The 21,533-nt window shown below is 29.4% G+C and overlaps 1 protein-coding gene across 1 annotated transcript in view; it reads right to left on the minus strand.

The window, feature by feature from the left end:
• The window catches only part of LOC107436417 (uncharacterized), a gene marked incomplete in the record, with an annotated part of 134,932 nt that overhangs the window by 83,556 nt on the left and 29,843 nt on the right, over positions 1–21,533 (minus strand). Inside the window, 3 exon segments of the mRNA XM_071184473.1 lie at positions 1,045–1,293; positions 8,058–8,127; positions 15,896–16,034. Coding sequence (XP_071040574.1) covers positions 1,045–1,293; positions 8,058–8,127; positions 15,896–16,034 — 458 coding nt within the window.

The raw sequence follows: 21,533 nt of genomic DNA on the forward strand, positions 1-21,533 counted from the left end.
ATTTAGAAGGTAAGGTAATCCAAATCTGTCGAAAAAAGGGAGGAATTCAGAGAAAATGCGTATTTGTGTCTGATTTCTCTACTTGAAATATCATCCACACTTACTAATTAGTATATTTTAAGCCTCCCTTTGAACCATTAAGATTCAAGGTAATTCTTTTCTTCTTTTTTTGTGCACTATACATCATTTTCAATGGCAGTTACTAACATTCCCTACTAGTTATAATCTATTTTTTAAAAAACAAAATGCATTTTTTATTTTAAAAAAATTTTAATGAATATATCAACAGGAGACATGTACAGGATGTTCCCTAATAACCACCCTTTATGCGTGTTTTAAGAAATCTTGTCAAGATCGAAATTAAAGGAAACACAATGAAGATTTTGAATTATTATTTGAAAGAGAGATAAAAAAAACGCTTTACAAATCTATTCAGTCAAAGGTGACGAAGGCTGGATTAAAAACGCCGAAACCAGTTAGATTTTTTTATTCAACTTGTAGGTGTTTCTTCTAGCAATTACCTTTCACTTACTTCTTGGCAATTAAACGGGTTTTCTAGCTCTGTCTTACTTAAGAGTGATTTGTTAGATCTTGAAAGCGTCTTTGATTTTTTCCATGCTTAAATATCACTTTAAGACTCTTAATATCCATACTATTTGATTTCATTCGTGATAAGGATTCTAATTCTACATATTAAGAGAAGGTTATTACGAAACACTCTGAATATTTTGAAACTCTTTTTTTTACATTTGAAATTTTCCCTTTAATTATTAGCTGGTTAGGTGATTTGAATTTTATCTTGTAATTAACCTTATATTTCTAACAACTTTTCTCCAAATAATATAGCTAAATTCTCTTTGCATTATCTTTATTAAAATTAATATATTCCTTTTAAGATTTCAATCGATTCGATGCATTATGCCTAAAGAATGAATTTTATCATTATTTCCCATCTTAAGAAAATGAAAAAATATTGTATAATGAGCATAATTTATCAATTTAAATTAGCAACTGTTTCAACCTTCCTAAGCAAGTAAATTTTACTTTGTATTCATTGTCTACAGCCAGGGAAACGTCTTCCCACGAATTTATATGAAGATTAAAACAAGCATTCTCTTGGCGGTAGTCAGTACAAAGAATGGAGTAAGATGTCTCGCCAACTTGATCAATATCACGTGTTGCGTTTGAAGTAGTTCGACTTTCTCTGCATCTTATATTGTATTCAACAGACTCGGCCTTATACAGTGACTTGGAAAAGAGTAGAGGTTCGCAGCATTTGCTGTAGGAGTCAGTCTGGGGAAGAAAAAAAAAGATAAAAACGGAGATTAAAAATTAAAAATTTGTGCAGACGTACTACTCAATATGTTTGCAATACAATAATGTATTGCTGGCATTAAATTAATGTTTTTGATTCTGAATTCTTTGTAGTAACAATCAATCATAAATTATAAGTAAACATAACATTTTAACACTTCCCATACATAACTTAATTTAAATCATCGCTTAATATTTAGATTTATTAGATATCATTAATTTTAACTAATTTAATAGTGACTACGAAATTAATAGTGACCACAAAATAATGTACTGAGAGTTACGTAGTCACCATTAGTTACGTACTCAAACTAATAGTGATTACGAAATAAATCTGTGGTTATTTTTATATTTGTTATAGTATAAACTAGCATAGCTTTAAAAGACTCATTAATTTTCATTATAATTTAACTTGTGTAACGAGTATAAATCCTAAGTGATTAAATGTAACATTTGCAATCTATGAAGATGTTAAAGTACTACAGTGCTTAGTTATCTTGGCTAAGATGCCATAGAAATTTTTAAAAAACTAACACTTTGTTTTAAATGTAATAATTTAAAAAAAGCAATAAGTGAAATATATGTAAAGTATAAGTAAAATAATAAGCAAAGTATAGGCTAAATAACTAGGTAAAAATAAATAAAATATTAGTAAATAATAAATAAAGAATAATTAAAATTAGTAAAATATAAGTAAAGTTAGTAATAAAAGAAGTAATAAATAAAGTAATAAATAAGTAAATAATAAATGAATCATAAGTTGAAAATAAATGAAGAATAAATAATGGAAAATAATAAGGTAAATATAAGTAAAGAATGCTACAGTATTAGAGTATATTAACTATTCTAAAGTATTACAGCGTACACTGTATGTTAAAATACAGTGTATTATAATATGTTTATATTCAATTTATTATAATATGCAAAGTATTGAAGCACAATCATTGTATAAAAATATATACAACGTGGCAATGTGATATATTATATACAATGTGATAGTAAATTGTTTTGTACAAATAGAAATATTTACATTTGATATTCTTTTCACAAAATATTTCGAGTTTTATGAGTTGGATTTGTAAATTATCGAACATTTCGTGTATAAATGATAGATAACAGTAATTTGGAACTTTTTTTTCTTTTTAAATAAACATGAAATGTACCAAACATACAATTCAGGCCAAATGCTTTATGAAGACAGGCAAGTGAAAGAGTGACGTAAAATTGAGGTCAATATAATAAAAGTAAATCATGGCAACCATCAAAAGTAAACAAACTTTAACTCCAGTATTTCAGCATTTTCGTGCATTCCTGTAATGAAAGCTTATTTTAACAATAATGTTTCAGGAGTTAGTTTTATTTTTTATAACCAGATGTCACTGCAGTAGTTATTTTTAATCATTAACCAACAACTTTTATCGTAAGTTTTTTGTAGGCATCATTCTGCATCGATCTTTAGTTAACTGCTCATTTAAAATTGTGAAAAACACATTTCGTTAGCATTTTTATTATTTTAATACAGTCCATTTGTTCGCATCTGTTTTCAATAACTAGCAACTTCAAAATTAACTGTTTCGTTAATTCTACTCTTTTTATCCTAAGATCTTCATGTCAGGTAACTGTGAGTTAGAATTCAAGCTTTCTCTAGATATTTTTTCACTTCATGCAATTTCTTAGCTCGTCCTAATGATTTCCCTCTCACTTTTTAAAAATATTCTTAAGAAAAATATAATTTCTTAAAAAAATTTTAAAAATCCAATTATTTAAAAAATTATTATTAATTCCCTATCTTCAGATTTAATTTATATTACAGTTTCATTTTGGTGCCAAAAACCCAGCCAAGTAAACCCACTTCTTCAGCTTATGTATTTTATTTTATATCCTGTTTAGAACAACCGACCCATTTTTAGGTTTACGATTGCCAGTGATCAACTCCGTAGTCTTTTAGTTTCGAAGCCAACCCAGAAGACAAAAGAACTCCTGAATCAAGTATTGGGACAAACTAGCTTGCGTGGAGGACTTTTTGATGAAACTTGACAGCGTTGCATGGAGAGAAAATTTGCAGAAACATCCCACGGTTCAGCCCGATGGCAAGAAGAGATACGTCGACCAGGAGGATGCTTTACGTCAGAATTTCGGTCGGCTCGAACCGAGAGAAGAATTGATATCGGCCTGTCATTCCATCCTGGGTTACCTCAATGAAAGCAATCAATTTCGGGTTGCTTAGCAATCCGAAAATAATTGCCAAAGCAATTCTGGGGGGTTGTGAGTGTAGTGAGTTGGTGGTGCGACCTTATAGTGGCTAACTATTATTTTCCTGCATAGTTGAAGAAAAAAATAATAATTTTGAATTACTCTGAATTTTTAAATGTTTTTGTTCATCTTTAAATTAAAAATATCTAATATTTTTTTACACAATAATATAACTGCATATAGAAAAATTTCCAATGAAATCTTTCAAAAAACCAACATTTCTACTTTGTTTTTCTAAACAAAGACTAAATTACATCTATATTATATAAAACGCTAATACGTACGTANTTTCAATTTACTGCAAGAAATATAGAACTATTTCTTTAAAATAAAATAAAATATCAATTACAACTTAACTGAATAGTTAAATTGACATTCTTAACTACTCAATATTTAAAATAAGCTTAGAAAGTAACCATTAATTTTGAAAAAGACTTACATCAAAACTAATTTATTTCTTGTCTAAACTATTCACTCAGTTATATATTATTCACTCAAAATATGTTACGAATTTCGTTGTGAAATTAGTTTTATTTGAAGTTAAGCAATAAAATTTCTTTTACTTCGAATAACGTATGACACTTTCTGTTCTCCAACAAATGGCAACAGCAACTAATAAATCCGAACAATGTTTAAATTAATAATGAACGAGACGGAAATTCTATTTTTATGTTCACCGAATTTCATTAATTTTCTTCCACCCTTTCCAGATGTTGAAATGTTTTGTTCGAATTTGATCGATAGCGTTTCAACTACTCAAAACTTAATAAAGGTGGATCATGTTCTCGGGGCTTAAACAATTCTTTAGAACACATAATTAGAAATAGAATTATTGATTCAACTTGAAAAAAAAGTTGTTTCTGACGTTTTTGGCTCTTTGCATGTTTATTACATCTTTTTGTACATTTCAATTCATAAAATATGCAAGAATCTGATTTGTTTTTTCTTTTGCGTCATCATTTAGTTTTTTTATTATTATTATTCCTTTAATAGTAAATGAAAAACTTATGTATATAAAAAAAATCTTGAATATAGAAAAGCAAAATTATGCGTATTTTAGAAAATCTAATAGATATATAGGTTTAATAACAAATCGCTTTTAATTAGTTTTATTAAACCTTTTCTAGATATTTAAAGATTTAGTTTGAGTTTGATCGACAGCGTTTTCAACTGCTCAAAACTTAATAAAGGTGGATCATGTTCTCGGGGCTCAAACGATTCTTTAGAACACATAATTAGAAATAGAATTATTGATTCAATTTGAAAAAAAAAGTTGTTTCTGACGTTTTTGGCTCTATGCATGTTTATTACATCTTTTTGTATATTTCAATTCATAAAATATGCAAGAATCTGATTTGTTTTTTCTTTTGCGTCATCATTTAGTTTTTTTATTATTATTATTCTTTTAATAGTAAATGAAAAATTTATATATATCAAAAAATCTTGAATATAGAAAAGCAAAATTATGCGTATTTTAGGAAATCTAATAGATATTTAAGTTTAATAACAAATCGCTTTTAATTAGTTTTATTAAACCTTTTTTAGATATTTAAAGATTTAGTTTGAGTTTGATCGATAGCGTTTTCAACTGCTCAAAACTTAATAAAGGTGGATCATGTTCTCGGGGCTTAAACAATTCCTTAGAACACATAATTAGAAATAGAATTATTGATTCAATTTGAAAAAAAAGTTGTTTCTGACGTTTTTGGCTCTATGCATGTTTATTATATCTTTTTGTATATTTCAATTCATAAAATATGCAAGAATCTGATTTGTTTTTTCTTTTGCGTCGTCATTTAGTTCTTTTATTATTATTATTCCTTTATAGTAAATGAAAAATTTATACATAAGAAAAAAATCTTGAATATAGAAAAGCAAAATTATGCTTATTTTAGAAAATCTAATAGATATTTAGGTTTAATAACAAATCGCTTTTAATTAGTTTTATTAAACCTTTTCTAGATATTTAAAGATTTAGTTTGAGTTTGATCGATAGCGTTTTCAACTGCTCAAAACTTAATAAAGGTGGATCATGTTCTCGGGGCTCAAACGATTCTTTAGAATACATAATAAAAAATAGAATTATTGATTTGAATTGAAAAAAAAGTTACTTCTGACGTTTTTGATTCTATGCATGTTTCCTATACCTTTTATTCGTTTTTCAGTTCATAAAATATGCAAGAGTTTGATTTTTTTTTTTTTTTTTTCGTTTGCGTCGTCATTTTGTTTTTGCTTTTTATTGTTACGCTTTGAATAGTAAATGATAAATGACAAATAAATTTCTGAATAAATTTCATTTATTTCAGAAAATCTATAAGACATTTAATTTCAAAAACAACTAGCGTTTAGTTAGTTTTATTAAACCATCTCTAGACTCTTCAAGGTTTTGTTCGAACTTAATTCATAGCGTTTCAACTATATTGTAAAAATTTACAGATCAAATTACGGTATTAGGTTCCGACACTTAGAGTGCATCGTCCGTAAATTCCATTTTACCGTAAAACCCTTTTTTACGATAAAACGCTATACCGTAATTTTTACAATAATATTTACTTAATTAGGGTGATTCAGTGATTTTACGATATTTATTATTGTGAAAGTTACGGTTTATCAGATTTTTGTTCCGCGTTACATGTTCCAGTAAAAATAGATTTTATGATAAAAAATATCGGCAAACTGAGCGACGTAACTTTATACAGTAATTTGATCTGAAATTTTTTACAGTGTATTCAAAACTGAATGAAGGTAGATCACGTTCTCAGGGCTTAAATAATTTCTTTAGTACACATAACTAAAAAATAGAATTATTGATTCAAATTGAAAAAGATTGTTTCTGAAGTTTTTTTGCTCTATGAATACTTTACATCTTGATTGTTCTTTCAATTTATCAAATATACAAGAATCTAATTCCTTTTTTTCCTTAGTGTCCTCTTTTATTTTTACACTTTGAACAATAAATAAGAAATTTATAAATGTTTAAAAATAAGATATTGTTTATTTAAGAAAATACGTGACATATTTAATTTTTAAAACAAATGGTATTTAGTAAGTTTTAGTAAATGACAGCTATAATCTTAAAATATAGTCTTTAGAAATTTCTGAAATTATAAACTTTCGTGTTCTTGACGAAATTATAGGCAGTACCAGGAGCGTAGCGAGAAATTATTCACAGGGTGAGGGATTGGCGTAAATTACTTATGCAAATGCATAGAGTTGACAAGTTTTCATACTCTTATAATCCTTGTTACATAATATTTTTTTCCTTTAGAAAATGATAAAGTTAATCCGAATTAGTTTTCTTTTTCAGAATGGGTTCAAAATAGTTTCCTCTTTTAGCCATAAAAACCAACATTTTAGTTTCTCATTGCCATTCTTTGAAAACTTTCTTTGATTTAAAAACATTCTTTTAAAACTTTCTTTCTAGCTTTGTCCGCCATTTTGATAAAAAATACTAGGAGAGATAAAAATCATGTAATACTTCTTATTCAATTTCTTTTTTTTCTCTTGTTCGTAACTCGTATGAGAATTTTGCAAATATTTTCGCATGGCAAATTTCTTGGAGTGACCCTCAAGCATTGGATGTTATCTTATTTATATTAGGTTGGTCACTATGTTCCAGCCGTTTATTAATTATTATTATTATTATTATGTTTTAAAAGTTTAGAGTGTTGAAGCGTTGCAATTTCTCTGACAGTTCATTTGTTGTTAGATGTAAATTTTCGTACAAAACTTAGTTTAATCACTCCTCAACGAACTGAACTGGATGGTCAGAACAAGGTGCGCCATTTTATTCAAAATTTCAGTATTTAAACTTGACATAGCAATGACAAGTGGCTCTTTCAGCTATTCCACCCTTTCTATGCACATACAAATGTCACGACCAACTTGAGTCCTCCGAACCTGAATTAAATTCATATCAAAAAGGAGGTGTTGAAAAATGCCTATTTTTCTCAAACTAACATTCCACTTTAATGATCTGAAAATTATCATAGATTACAGTTCAATTACATATTCTTTTTTGAATGTTTTAAAGCATTATGCAAAAAACACTTATAATGGCACGCGGAGTGTTACAATTTCAAAAAAAAGGGTGAAAACCTTAGTTGCTGACTCAATACTTTCATTACAGAAACACATTCATTTTTAGTAAAGATTTTTTTACTTTTTTGAATGAAATATAAACATGTATGAAAATGAATGTATTTCTAAAAATTAATTTCTGAAATTTCTAAGATATTGTAATTTTACGTGATGTTAAGACCACTGTACCCCCCTCCCCTTTTGGCTGATTCCTAAAGTAATAATAGCATTTGTAGATATTGACTACTTACTTAACTATATACTTACTTATCTATATATAGTTAATTACTTACTTATTAAAAAGGTTATAATAAATATGCAAAAAATATATATATAAAGTAACAAAATAATTGATTTTTGTATTGTGTTAATTCTTTTGATCAAGCAATATATTATGATATCCTACTTACCGGATATTGAACAAAAATGGGTTCTTCTAAGCTTTGATACCATTGAACACATTTTAATAACTCTTTACACCTGAAAAAAGAACATCTTAAACATTCTTCAAAATAATGACCGGTAACTTTTTATAATTATTTCAATTCCCATTAATAAATGCGTTACCTATTAGTATTTTAAACAGTTAAGGCTGTTTTCCAAAGACTCTGTCGTCACATGAAAGAGCTCTTTTATTTAAATAATATGCAGTTTTAATGACTGCTTTCATAACTTTAACAACTGCAGCAAATTTATCTGCAACTATTAGCCAAGTTTAACCTAACTTTAGCCAACGCCTTACGTGCTAATTCTGAAAATGGCACAAAACGTCTATAAAGTCAAGTTTAGCCTAACTTTAGCCAATGTCTTAAGTGCTGGTTTTGAGGGTGACACAAAATCACTATGAAGAAAAGCCACATTTTCGAGGAAATGAAAAGCGTTTGCAATTTAATTTTCCGATGATAAGAAAGTGACTCCAACTATACATTATTTAGACCAGTGAACATTTTTAATAATTAAGAATTATTCAATGACTTGGATAATTTTCATCGAAGTAAGAAAATTTCGCCAAATTGCCAATTTTTAAAATAAAATTGAATAACTTTCAAAACATTTAAATTGTTGTTCGTTCTAAAGCCTTAATAATTCTTTACGGCAAGACTTTCTACATTAAAATGGCAGCTTTGCTTCAAGTGCAACCTTTTTTTTTTCTTGGCGAAGAGCTTCGAAAACATGGTTAATAATTTTTCATTACAAATAATTTAATAGCATGCCTGAAAGCAACAGGCTTCTTGACAGTCGCGTGAATGGCAACCCCATTACTGTTTCTGAAAACAACCGTGTAAGCAGCTTAGGATGTGTAAATCTACTTATTGCGTGTCAAAACATAGAAAACGACTTTAAAGCTCAAAGAAGGCTAAACTTTTGAAAAGAAATGTTTTTATAAAATAAATAACTAATATTTATTTCCAACAGCAGAAGAAAGAAAGAAATTGAAATGAGAAAGAAAGAAACAATATGTATTACCATTAAAGTGTAGAAATCAACTATTCTGCTACTGTCTGCAGGCTACCTAGATAATGTGCAGATTAACTAGAGTAATCCAGTAAAGCGCCAAGAAAACTGTCAAAAAATTCTCACATTACCGAGATAATCTGCACATTACCGAGATAATCAGCACATTGCAGAGATAATCTACACACTACCGAGATAATCTGCACATTACCGATAAAATCTGCACATTGCAGATATAATCTGCACACTACCGAGATAATCTGCATATTGCAGAGATAATCTACACATTACCGAGATAATCTGCGCGTTACCCCCTAAGCAGTTTTAAAGTTAAAATGAGATCCTTGCTGATTTCTGAATGTTTAAATTAACATAATTAAATGACTACAATCAAATAATCAACAAAACAGTTGAAAGAATCAATGACCAATCACTTTGAAAATTATATTACGAAGAATCAAACGATTTTTAATATTATTATACTTAAAGAAATTAATATAATGACATTTATTTATTTTTCGATATCAAAATAATCAAGTCAATAAATACAATCAAAAAAATCAAAAAATTAGTTGATAGAATGAGCGAAACGAACTGAAGTTTTACCATACAGATCCGTCAATGCGCTCGTGTAATATACTTTGGCAAATTACGGACTCCGTAAATGTAGGAAAATTGCGGATATCTTTTGCTACAGCACTTCAACCAGTACCCTAGCTAATCTGAAGACTAGCTAGGCAATGTGTAGATTAATGACTTCAGAGCCCTAACAGTAACATTTAAATAAAATTAGGTTAGTCTAACATTTATTTATTTATTCAAAATTCTGCACATATTTAAATTATTGAAGTTTTCATAATACAATGACTCTGAAACAGTTGAGATCCTCTGAAGTCACATTGTGTCAATTTTTAACAGAAATAATTCATAAGGAACTAAAAATTTTGGGATAGTCCGTAAATGATGCCCCGCTTGAAGGAGAGGGGGGGGTCGTGAAAATGTGAAAGTTTGTGACAAGGGGTAGGAAGGGGATTTCAAGAAGTGTGATATCCCACAATTTGGTTAAAATAAAAATATTTACACGGAGACGAAAAGTATGATCTGAATTACCAGAATATGGTAAAATGTATCGTGTTTCTGGTTCTATGGGAACACCAAGAAGCATGAAGTGAATTACTGAAGTGCTTTGGTAATGATTTTGGTAAAATTAGCAATAAAATATAGTTTTTTAATGTATATTAAAATCTGGTTGGTAAATGAGTTAAAAGTCTTAGAGACTGGCATAAAAATCATTTGTTCGATTCAATTCACTTTTCAGTTTTGTATATTGGCTATATGTCTGGTAATAAGAACTAACCAGGATTTCCAGTGAACCGTTATATATACGGAACAATTACCAAATGAATGGTTTAAATACCATATATAGCCAGAATTATATTTTTTTATCAGAAATGTTTTTTCCATACAATACGTTCATTGCACCAAAAAAATTTTCTATGATTTTAAAATTTCTATTATATAAAAATTTCTATTTTATTTTCTACAGATATAAAAATTTTGAAAAAGAAATAAAATATTTTTGAAGATTAAAGCAGATTAACTATTTTCACATGAATCGTTTAATATTTTTTTTAATATTTTCATAATATTTTTTAATATATTCTATCAAATTGAGTACANCGAAGACTTTTGAACACGCTAACATATATTTAATTAATCTAGCGTGACACTTAGTGACAAAAAGAGGTGTCAAAAATATTGAAAAAGGGTCACTTAAGTTATTGACTGACTCTTTTGATGAATTTTATAAGCTGAAAAAATATTAATTTTTTTCACACTATTTCAAAACATTGTTTCTAAAAAAATTTAACGTTGAATCTTTTTTAATTTTCTTTTTTATTTAAACATTTTAAAACATTCCAAAAACGCATTATAAATCATTTTTATTGCTTTATCAATGATGCATATAATTTTGCTCTATACATTTTATACTGTTTGAAGATAATTCATTCATTAAATGTATTTTCTTTGTATTCAGCTTTACTTAGTCACTCTATAAAGTTCTAAGCATACGAACACTTGAACTAATATTTACCACTATTTCTTTTTTCCTTCTTCCCCATAGAAAAGTTTTATACGATACTTCATGCTTCAGTTATTTTAGTATTATACAACTATTTACTTTCTTAAACTACAATTAATAACAGTTTTTTCACATAAAAATAAATATTTTTGCAACCGTGCAAAATTTATATATTAAAGAAGATTCTAGACTATTCTAATCTAATCTTTATTTTAAGAATCGCTGTATTGGAAAATTGAGTACAAAATTTTATGCTATAAATTTTATACTTATTTTATATATTTTGTACTTATTCGAAACATTACAAAAGTGGTTGTTTTTTGTCTTAGCCTTCTTCGACAGAAACTATCTTAGATAGAAAGTAATCATAAAGAAAAAATTTAATTATCGAAAATAACAAGTGCATGTGTGATTAGTTTTCAAAATAATAACTGGGGCAATTTATTCATTTTTCAAGTTTATAGATACCAAAACTTCTAGATGTATGAGAATTTTCAAATGAATGTTCAGTTTCATCGAAGCCGATATTAGGTGGCTAAAGCATACCGAACAAAATTAAACGCAACTAAGAAACAATAATTACAGCTATCTGACAAAGTCATGTGTAAAAATCAAATATTGATGTAACAAATGCCTGAATTTTTCTGTAACTATTGCTGAAAAGTAATTATATTTTTACATAAATGCATTGGTAGCCAAATTTTAACCATACTTTTACATTGGACATATAGGGTAAATCTAGGTCAGGTGGCTATAGAGAAGAAATGGCCAGTCCAAATATCTCCGAAATTTTTTAACTCATTGCAGCGGAAGTAGTTTTGCAGGAAGCCGTTTAATTTTTGTGTATCAATTTGGGTAAACATTACTTTTCGTAACAACAAAAAGTATGTAAAATTTTATTAATGTTTATTTTATTTAGGGGTCAAATATTCTTTATGAATTAAGTATTCTGTTGTTCTTCAGTGCGTAGGTTATATTTTTTTTTCAACTAGACGGACCACTTTAAAGCATATCTATAGGCGAACATTTGCTCCTGGTTGAAAAGCAATATTATAATGGAGTGACGCTATAAATTAGTTGACCATCATAAACTTTTGGAGAGATGGCCATCGAGAAGACTTGACCACTTTTCATGAATACGTATTGACAAATCAAGGTTCGTAGGTTACTTAAAAAAGTAAAAATAGGTTGCAAAAGTAAAAAAATAACATGCATATTAGTAAATTAGTCTTCACCATCATCTCTAAGGCTATAACTCTACGAAATCTTTAGATTCGTTAATAGTTTCTGCTTGGTTTCGTTATTTTAAGATGAAAGTAATAAAAAAAAAATCCTTAGTTTTTTTTTATTACAATATTGAAAGAGTTAGGACCATACAAACCCTGTATAATATATTCTGATTCTGCAAACCTTCATCCGATTGAACCCTATAAACTACTGGATACTACATATTATTCGATTCTACGTTCTCAGAATTTGAGGAATATCAGTGTGTTAACTGCTGAAAAGAATACAATTACCGCAACTAAAAAACGATGCCAGGATGAGATGTGTAATGTGCAGCAATGACTCCGTGAAACATGTACAAACTTCAAACTTTGAAAACTTTTGCCAAAATTGTAGTCAAGTTTTTCGAATAGATTAATTTCATACCTTAGATTTTGCTTGGTAGATTATTTTTACATATTTTCCAAGTTAAAAATTCCGTCCTTGCAGTTTATTACAAGTTTTTCATAGTTAATTATATGAAATTTGTTATTTTCCATATTTAAAACCCATTAACGCCTGAATTTTTTATATACCATGACTCAAGAAAAGCTCCTATTGAAAAAGTGATAGTTTGTTTCAGCTAAATGAATATTTTTTTTTGTTAACAACTACTTGCTATTTGAAAAGAATAAAAACATTTGCTGAATGTGAAAACTATTCTGCTTGAAAGAAAAAGAATTCTCGTAATTTGCGTAACATGCTGGGTCTTCACTTTTCTTTACTGTATTCGATGACATCTCACCTTAACATTAAGGAGAGATGGCCACTTGTTAGTTTAATTTCAAGCAATTTTTTTAACATTTTATTCTCAGTATCCCATAATTTTTTACTCAAAATATATTGAGTATATGTATGGTCAACTCAAAACCATAAGAATATGGTAAATTTTATCGTGCTTCTTGTTCATCGGGAACGCTAAAAAGATTGGTAAGAAGCGATTTAGGAATGGTTTTGGTAAAATTAACGATAAAATATTGTTTTATAAAGTGTGGTGATATTTGGTAAAATTTGATATTTTTTCATGATACCTTAGAAAAGTGATTTTCGAATGGTGCTCTGCGAAACCCTCGAGTTCCTCGAGTTTTAACAATTTCGAAACGTCATTACAATTCGATCTATAATTTATTTAATATTTTGGTTGCCTTTACAAAATTATTTGAAGGAAAGAGCCAATGAAAAAGGTTTTTATTTTTGAAAAATATATGGAATTTTTCTAATAACCATAAATTGAACAAATTATAAAAAAGTCAGTTTTTAAGTATACGAGTATATATATAAATATTGCAATAATAATTTCCATCGCATTTTTTAAATCAAAATAAAGTAACTAAATTCATTAACAAAGGAAATGTGCTCCCCTAATAACCTATTTCAACCTTTATTGGTGTCATTTCCATGTTTAATTTCAACGAAGACCATATTTCATTCATTTTCAGCTTATGTATATTCACCAAAGAAAACTCATAACAAGACTAGATTCAACTTCAGGACAGCGCGAATGCAGAAGTCGGACATGAAACATGAGTCAACCACTGAGGATATTTTACGTCAGCACTGTGATCGATGCGAGCTGGTTGCAAAATTCGCATCAACCAGTCATCGCTAGATTCCAACCTGGGTCACATCATTGGAAAACGAGTGCTCTTTCCCCTGAGCCACCACTGCTCCAAATCGATTATTTTATCTTATAAACATAGTTAAACAATCGACCCAATTTTTGAAGTTTACGACGATCAGTGTTCAACTCCGTAGCCTTGTAATTTTAAACCCAATCTGGAAGACAAAGGAACTCCTGGATCAAGTATTGGGTGAAGAACTTTTTAATAGAACTTTTCCGCATTTACGTTACATGGAAAGGAAAACCATGAAAATATTCCCTGGTTAGTCTGATGGTAAGGGAATCTAATCCATAATCCGTCAACCACTGAGTATATTTTACGGCAGCACTGTTTTCAGCGCGAGCTGAGTGCGGAATTCGTTTCGACCCGTCATCGCTGGGATTAGAACCCGGATCACCTCATCGGGAGACGATCGTTCTATCACCTGAACCATCATGGGTCCTAATTCGCTTATTAAATATTCTTTAAATGAAATAATATTTTATTTGTAAACGAGTTCACAATAGTTTTCATATACTTTTGTTTATAAGAAAGGGGTTCCGCCGAAAGGTGGTTGACCATTTAGGGTGCCATAGTCGAAAAAATAATTAGAAACCTCTGCGTTAGTACCTGCAAAACTATTTATTGGATTAAATGTGCTTTTCAGCTTTGTTTTCTTTTACTATATGTGTGGTAATACGAACTATAATTTTGAACGGAAAAGTTTCAGAATAAAGGGTTTTCAATTCCGTATATTTTGGGTTTTATTACCAGAATTATGTTTTTTTTTCTTTTTGCAAAAAAATGCCATTGCAATTTTATCAGATATTTTTTTCCATGAGTATTATTCGGCAAAATTTACTCACATTTTATATTTTAAAATCAAAACCAACTCCTGCCGGCTAGATGTGTTACACGTCAGGAACACTGTTTTTCCAATATTGTAAATCATAATATCAAAAACGAAAGTATTGTAAGTTTAAAAAAAACGCTTCTGCGCATTATTCAAAGTTTGGAAATCTGTTAAGACTATTAGAAATTTTAGACCCATTTTGAACAAAAATATCGTTCAATTTTTCTGCTACCTTAATGTAGTTTGCTGCAATAGTTAAGCGATATTATTGCTGAAATTCATTCTTTTTATCATTGATTTTAATTTATTGATTAGTAAGGTTTAATATGATACCCTAAACTTGGAAATCTTTTACACTGTCATAAAGAGTGAACTGTTTTGAACTAAGACATCGTACAACTTTTTCGAAACCTTAATATGAATCCGAGGTGAATCATATTACCATTCAAAATAATATATACGTGTACTTGATTACGGGCTGGCCTGGTTTAATATTACCCATTAGTAGAGTTGCAGTGAATTTGCACGATTTTATGGTTCAAAGTACGAATGATAAGTTTCGCCTTAGAACCATTTTTTCTGAAAAAGTTTTTTTTTTTTAAAAAAACCAATTAGTTTCTTCTTATAGTTAATTTTAATACACTAGCGTTACAATTGATTTTTCAACACAACACGCCTTACGAGTTTCAGTGTCTCTAGATAACTCTAATAGTTAATCAGATGGATATACTATTTTTAATCCTAAATTAATGAACATAACATCTATTTTTCTCATTACTTCACGAATGGCAAATACACTCTCGTCAGATCAAATAATTCAAACTACTATTATCAAACATTTAACTACCTTAATGATATTTAAATAGCATGTATATATATAGATCTATTGCTTCTGCCGTTCGATATGGGTTAAGTTCAAGACTTCTATGCTATCATCGCCAGCAGTGTTTTGAAGTGCTGTAACTATAGTAAAAAAAACAAACGTAATACCAAATGGAACAATTGCAGCTGCAGGCTGGCGTTACGTGAGTTCGAACTGTTCCTTTTAAAATCACGTGACACTCCAATGTCACGAGATGCTTGTAAGAGAAAGTGCGGGGTCGAGCTTCATCACCCTGGTAACAGCAACCTGAAACGAGAAAAAAAAATTATAAAAGAAATGATCCAAAGGTTGTGTTTGTTTTTCTCTACGATATCCATTCAAATAGGTTAAACGAATTCAGCATGAAAATAATAAATTGAACTTAACGAATTTTTTTTTTCTGTTTCCCTAGTTCTATCGATGAGGAAGGAACTATCATTTTACGAATTGTATTTTCGTGTTCCCATTTTATACAAATAATTGCATGATAATAAATGTTCATATTATCATTTCCGAACTGCAGTAATAAAAATTGATTAGACCAATAGACGAACATCAGTAAAACTTGGTACCTACACTACACACACCATGGATAAAAAAAAGGACTGAAAATTAAAAAAATCATATAAATTTAAACCACCAGGTGAGAAAAAAATGTGCATAAGAAACGAAAAAAAAATCGCGTACTTTAAATTCTATTTAATAACAGCCATGGCATATGCTCAATGTGCGCTCCCATTTCTACGAGCACATGCTCAAAACGTGTTAAACTATATCTAAACTCGAATGGTTTCTCGATCAATTGTTGCAACATAGCATGTTAGACTTGCTTTAAATCAACTTTTGCTTAAATATACCCACAGTCCTCTTCTCTGTCTAATGCACTTAATCAGTCTTTTCAAATTTAACTTCTTCTACCCGAGCCTTTTTCGTAAGTTTTTTAAGGATGGATATTCTAGCAGTGGTATTGACAGATTACTGTTATCCTGCCTCACTGCAATACTCTTTCTTCTGGGCATGTTTCAGCCTGAATTTCCGTTTAACTGTATTTTGTTCTACATTGCATAACTCCCTAGGTCATACACTATAAGCGACATCTATTGGCCAAAATATAAACTTCTTGCTGATTTTTCCTTTGCATGGTAGATGTAGCGAATATACCAAATTTCATCAATATCGATTCATTTAAAAAAAACGTTTCAACAAAACCGGAATAAGCACTGCACGCTTCATGAGCCCATTCTAAGAAATCTGAACATTGAATCCAGTCTTCAGTAACAGGTTCAATGTATTTTTCATCACAAAACATACAAAAATAACAGTCATTTTTATCTATAGGCACTTCCTTACGCTTCTTTGCCCTGCTTGGACCATCTTTACTTGAATTATCATCATTTATTTTACACTTTTATTCTACTTTGACTGTCCCATCTTGCCCGGTCCATCTTGCCCGAATAGTACATTTTTTAAAGAAATTCTCTGCAAATTTGTTAAAACAAATAAATTTTAATTTTCACTACTCATTATGTCTGTACAATAACACTGCAGTGCCACAAATTTATAAAATTAATTGCAATGTATTAAACAAATAATAACAGCATGCAAACCTGAAAAAATATTTTAACACGTCATAAGAAAAACAAAACAATGCTTGCATTTGGGTAACACCTTGTAAACTGACGAAAAAACTTGTGCGTATTGAAAACAACAAGATTTTTTTTCTGAAAACTCACTCTAGATGTCGCTACCGTGATGCGCATAGAAAAAAAAGCGATGTCCCGTACTTCCCCTAAGAGACAAAATATTTTTGTATGATAAACTGAACTGTAAGAAGTTTTAGTGTATCTGAACACCAAAAAGGGTGACAAATACTACACAAGTGGTGTTATACTTAGAGTTCCACTGCACCAAGAACCAAAAAGAGTTCCTGATGTACTGAAAACACATAGAATGTTCTACTTGTTATAAAGTATCCATCAGCATTCTTGTTATTCAGAAGCACTTAAACTTACAATTACAGTAAGATAGGATACAAATTAAAATCATTAAAGTATCAATGTTTCGATAAAGCAAGTAAGAGCCATTCATTTAAGATGCACATATACACTACTTCGTGAAACGAAACCAGTTTCCTTATCAAACATGCACACAGCACAAAGAGAATATTAAAACGAATTCGAACCAGACGTAACGAATCAGAATTGGAAAAAAAAAATTTAAATATTATAATATTATTAATTACAATTGACACATTAATGTAAATCTTCTAAAGAGAACATAATTTTCTTTATTAAACTAAAAACCTACTTGTATTTTGTAACAGTTTACATGAGTAGATTGTCAACTCTATCCGACAAGATTGAAATTACGTGGCAAATAATCGACTGTTATTTTAGAACTTGCTCTCCCACGCAGGTACTGGTGTCCATGCCTAAGCCTATTTAGGCTTCAACGTCTTCGGAGTTGCAGTAAAGCATGCCTGCTTCCTTCCGCAACCATGTCCACTCACTCATATGAATGACGTATGTGTAGAGTGTGTTTTCATTAGTTTCCAGTATAGCTATAGTATTTCCCTTTTATCTTACCATAAGGCTATGGTGTCCCGTCATATACCATATAAATTTCTATGGTTAGCATAGGCTTATGGTGTTTTGTCATATAAATACCATACAAATTTCTATGGTGGCTATAGGCGTATGGTATCTTATCATGTAAGTTTCATACGAATTTCTATGGTTTCCATAAGCTTAAGGTATCCGTCCATACAAATTTCTATGATTGCCAAAGATTACCATAGGCGTGTCTATGGCAAATTATCCTAAGGGATGGTGAAGTCAAATTTAGGGTAAATTAATAGGCAAAACATGTCCCCATAAATATGTTTTAGCGAATATGAATGGTATTCAAAAATTAGTCATGAATATGTTGCAAATATATCATAAAAGCATGGAATCCACTTTCATAGTTGAGTGTAATCGGAAGACCTCATTAAATAGTTTCTATTCACTAGAATTTTTTAGAAGCGTAAGACAACAATTTACAATAAGAAATAAACTTTTAAAATGAGTAGGTACTGTTGCTTCAAAAAATATATTTCGTGAAGTCAAACAAATTACTTTAAAAACAAATTTCCTTAATTTCTTTAATGTAAATTTCCTTAAAAACAAAGCGAAAGAATTGAATTATTTAACATTTACCTCAGAAAGTTATCTCATAGAATTGTTAGAAACTTGTAACTGATTGCAGTACTTTTTGAGTCTGAAAACACTTCAATATTTTTCTTTTTGAACTAACAAAATTAAAAATAAAGTACGGCCTAGATAAAGTAAGTCTCAAAAGAAAATAGCGAATTATTTGTCAAACAATGCAAAAACATTTTAAACAATAGAATATTGTTCCTTTTATTGAAACTTCAAAGAAAAATTTAATATTCCTGCTAAAAATAAAACAAGTTTCTCTAAAAAAAATATATTATGTTACATTTGTTTATCTCAATTACGTAATTAAAGAAAATATCTCAAGGATATTTTTTTAAACTTTTCTTTGAAGCTAAATTCGTTTGTTTTGAATTTTTTTATTTAACTTAAGCACTTTGCTAATTATTGTGATACTTATAAGAAATAAAAAAAAACATTCGGGAATGGGATAGCTATGAAGTTTTATAAGAAAATTCTGAAGTAAATTAAAAACACTGTGCAATGTTTAGTAACCGATTATTTTTTCTTTAAGTATTTTGATAACAAAATTATTAAAATAATACTTTTGTTTAAAGAAAAACACACTCATTTTAAAGCCAACAATTTTAAAAGATTAGCAGAGCAAAATTGAGATTTAATATTATAAAATACTTAATTATTATTGAAAATATGCTTAATAATGTAAAGTTGATAATTTTAATTATTGATGTAAAATTTAATTTACAAATGCTGTAAAAATGGAAAAAGTCATCATGTTTCCAGAACTCAAAAGTAACTTACAATCAAGACTCGTCAGACGTGAATAAGGAAAACGAAAAAGATTTGAAACAGAAAACAGCTGCCAGAATAATGAAAATGTATAAAACTATGGAATTCAGGGTAGTCGAGGGTGTCAATTTCGAGCAAGTTGCATTTCCAAGCGCTATGGAGAAGTAGTAATATAATACGCCATTTACTATGGAATCGGCATTTATTTGAATGAAAAAAAATTCCGAAGCATCAAGATGAGCTGATGTGACAAGGGATGAAAGAATTTTGGAGCATCGAAAATAAGGCCAGCGCCAAGGCAAGGGCCAGCGCCTTTGCCAACCAGGCTATCCCGGCCCTAAAAGTAACAGCACATTTTACGATTAATAATTTATTTTTATTTTAACTAATTTTATTTACAATGATTTGGTCTACAGCTATGTGTATTCAATTTGAACAAATGCATAAGAATTTGACATCGAACAATGAAGTTTGCATATGCCGGAAAAATTAAACGAATCAAGATTATTTTGATTGTTACTACTTAATTATTATTTTTTAATATTGTGGGCCAATAGTCCTATCGGGTTGGCATTGACTCAAATTAGTATTTTTTTTTCGTGAATTTAAGAACAGAGACAGGTTTTTTTTTTAAATAAGTCAATCAATCGATCAAAATTTAATTTATTGAACGTATTGCTTGGTTGCCTTCACTTAAGCAAATTTAAATAGCATAAGAGAAATGTATATACATAACAAAATTAGAGTTTATTAGACCAGTAGTTTTTCAAACATTTTTCTTTTCGTGTTAAAATTTAAAGTTTTGGTTTAAAAAAAACTATCCAAAAGTGTAGATGGTTATACAAAAGAGTGCAACAAAAAGTTTTTGTATAAAAGTATAATCTTACTTCGAAACAACCAGAATGCAAGAAATATACCACATTACAATGTATCACATGGCATATTTTTAAAGACATTTTTAGACTATTCTTTGTCGAAATATGTAAGTTTAAAAACGTTATAAATAACGGGGATCGCCTAAATGTTGCGCCAAACGTCTAGAGGAGTAACGCTTCAGGATTAAAATTGCATAGAAACCAATTCCCAAAAATGTCATTACACGTGGTTAAAGGAGCTCCCCTATTATGAACTGTTTCCTTTTATGCTTCTAAACTGACAATAATAGGAATGCACCCTTAGTCGCGTACAATGACATTTAAGAAGCCGTGGTATCTCAAAGGATAGAGCATTCGTTTTTAAATGAGGTAAACCGGGTTCAAATCCCAACTGTGACTGGTCGATACGAATTCCGCATCTGGATTGCATCTCCCACAGTGCTGACGTAAAATATCCTTTTTGGTATACGGATCATAGGCTGTCAGTCTAACCGTGAAAGGTTTTCGTGTTTTTCCTCGCTATGTAACGTAAATGCAGGTTAGTTCCATCAAAAGTCCTCTACGAATGCAAAAGCTCTCCCTATACTTGATCCAGGAGTTCCCTTGTCTTCTGTATTGTGTTCAAACTTAAAAGGCTACATAGCAGTAGTAAATCCAAAATAATTGGGTCGGCTGTTCATCGACGGTTATAAAATTAAATAAAATAGCATTTCAGAGTGTAGGTTTCTGTACAATTTTAATCCTAATGATGTGACCTTTCTCTCCTAGAAGATTTCTCAATATTTAAGCTGCCCTTTTTATATGCAATGTTCTTAAACATGTAGTACATATCGACAAAAAGTAGACAAAAAATGTCTTTTGAAAGAAAATAAAGCTTTTGGAGCAAAACTAATTCCTGATTTCAAAACCCCACACCTGAATCAGGC

The sequence above is a fragment of the Parasteatoda tepidariorum genome, chromosome 1 (genome assembly GCF_043381705.1).
Source record: "Parasteatoda tepidariorum isolate YZ-2023 chromosome 1, CAS_Ptep_4.0, whole genome shotgun sequence".
Lineage (NCBI taxonomy): Eukaryota > Metazoa > Arthropoda > Arachnida > Araneae > Theridiidae > Parasteatoda > Parasteatoda tepidariorum.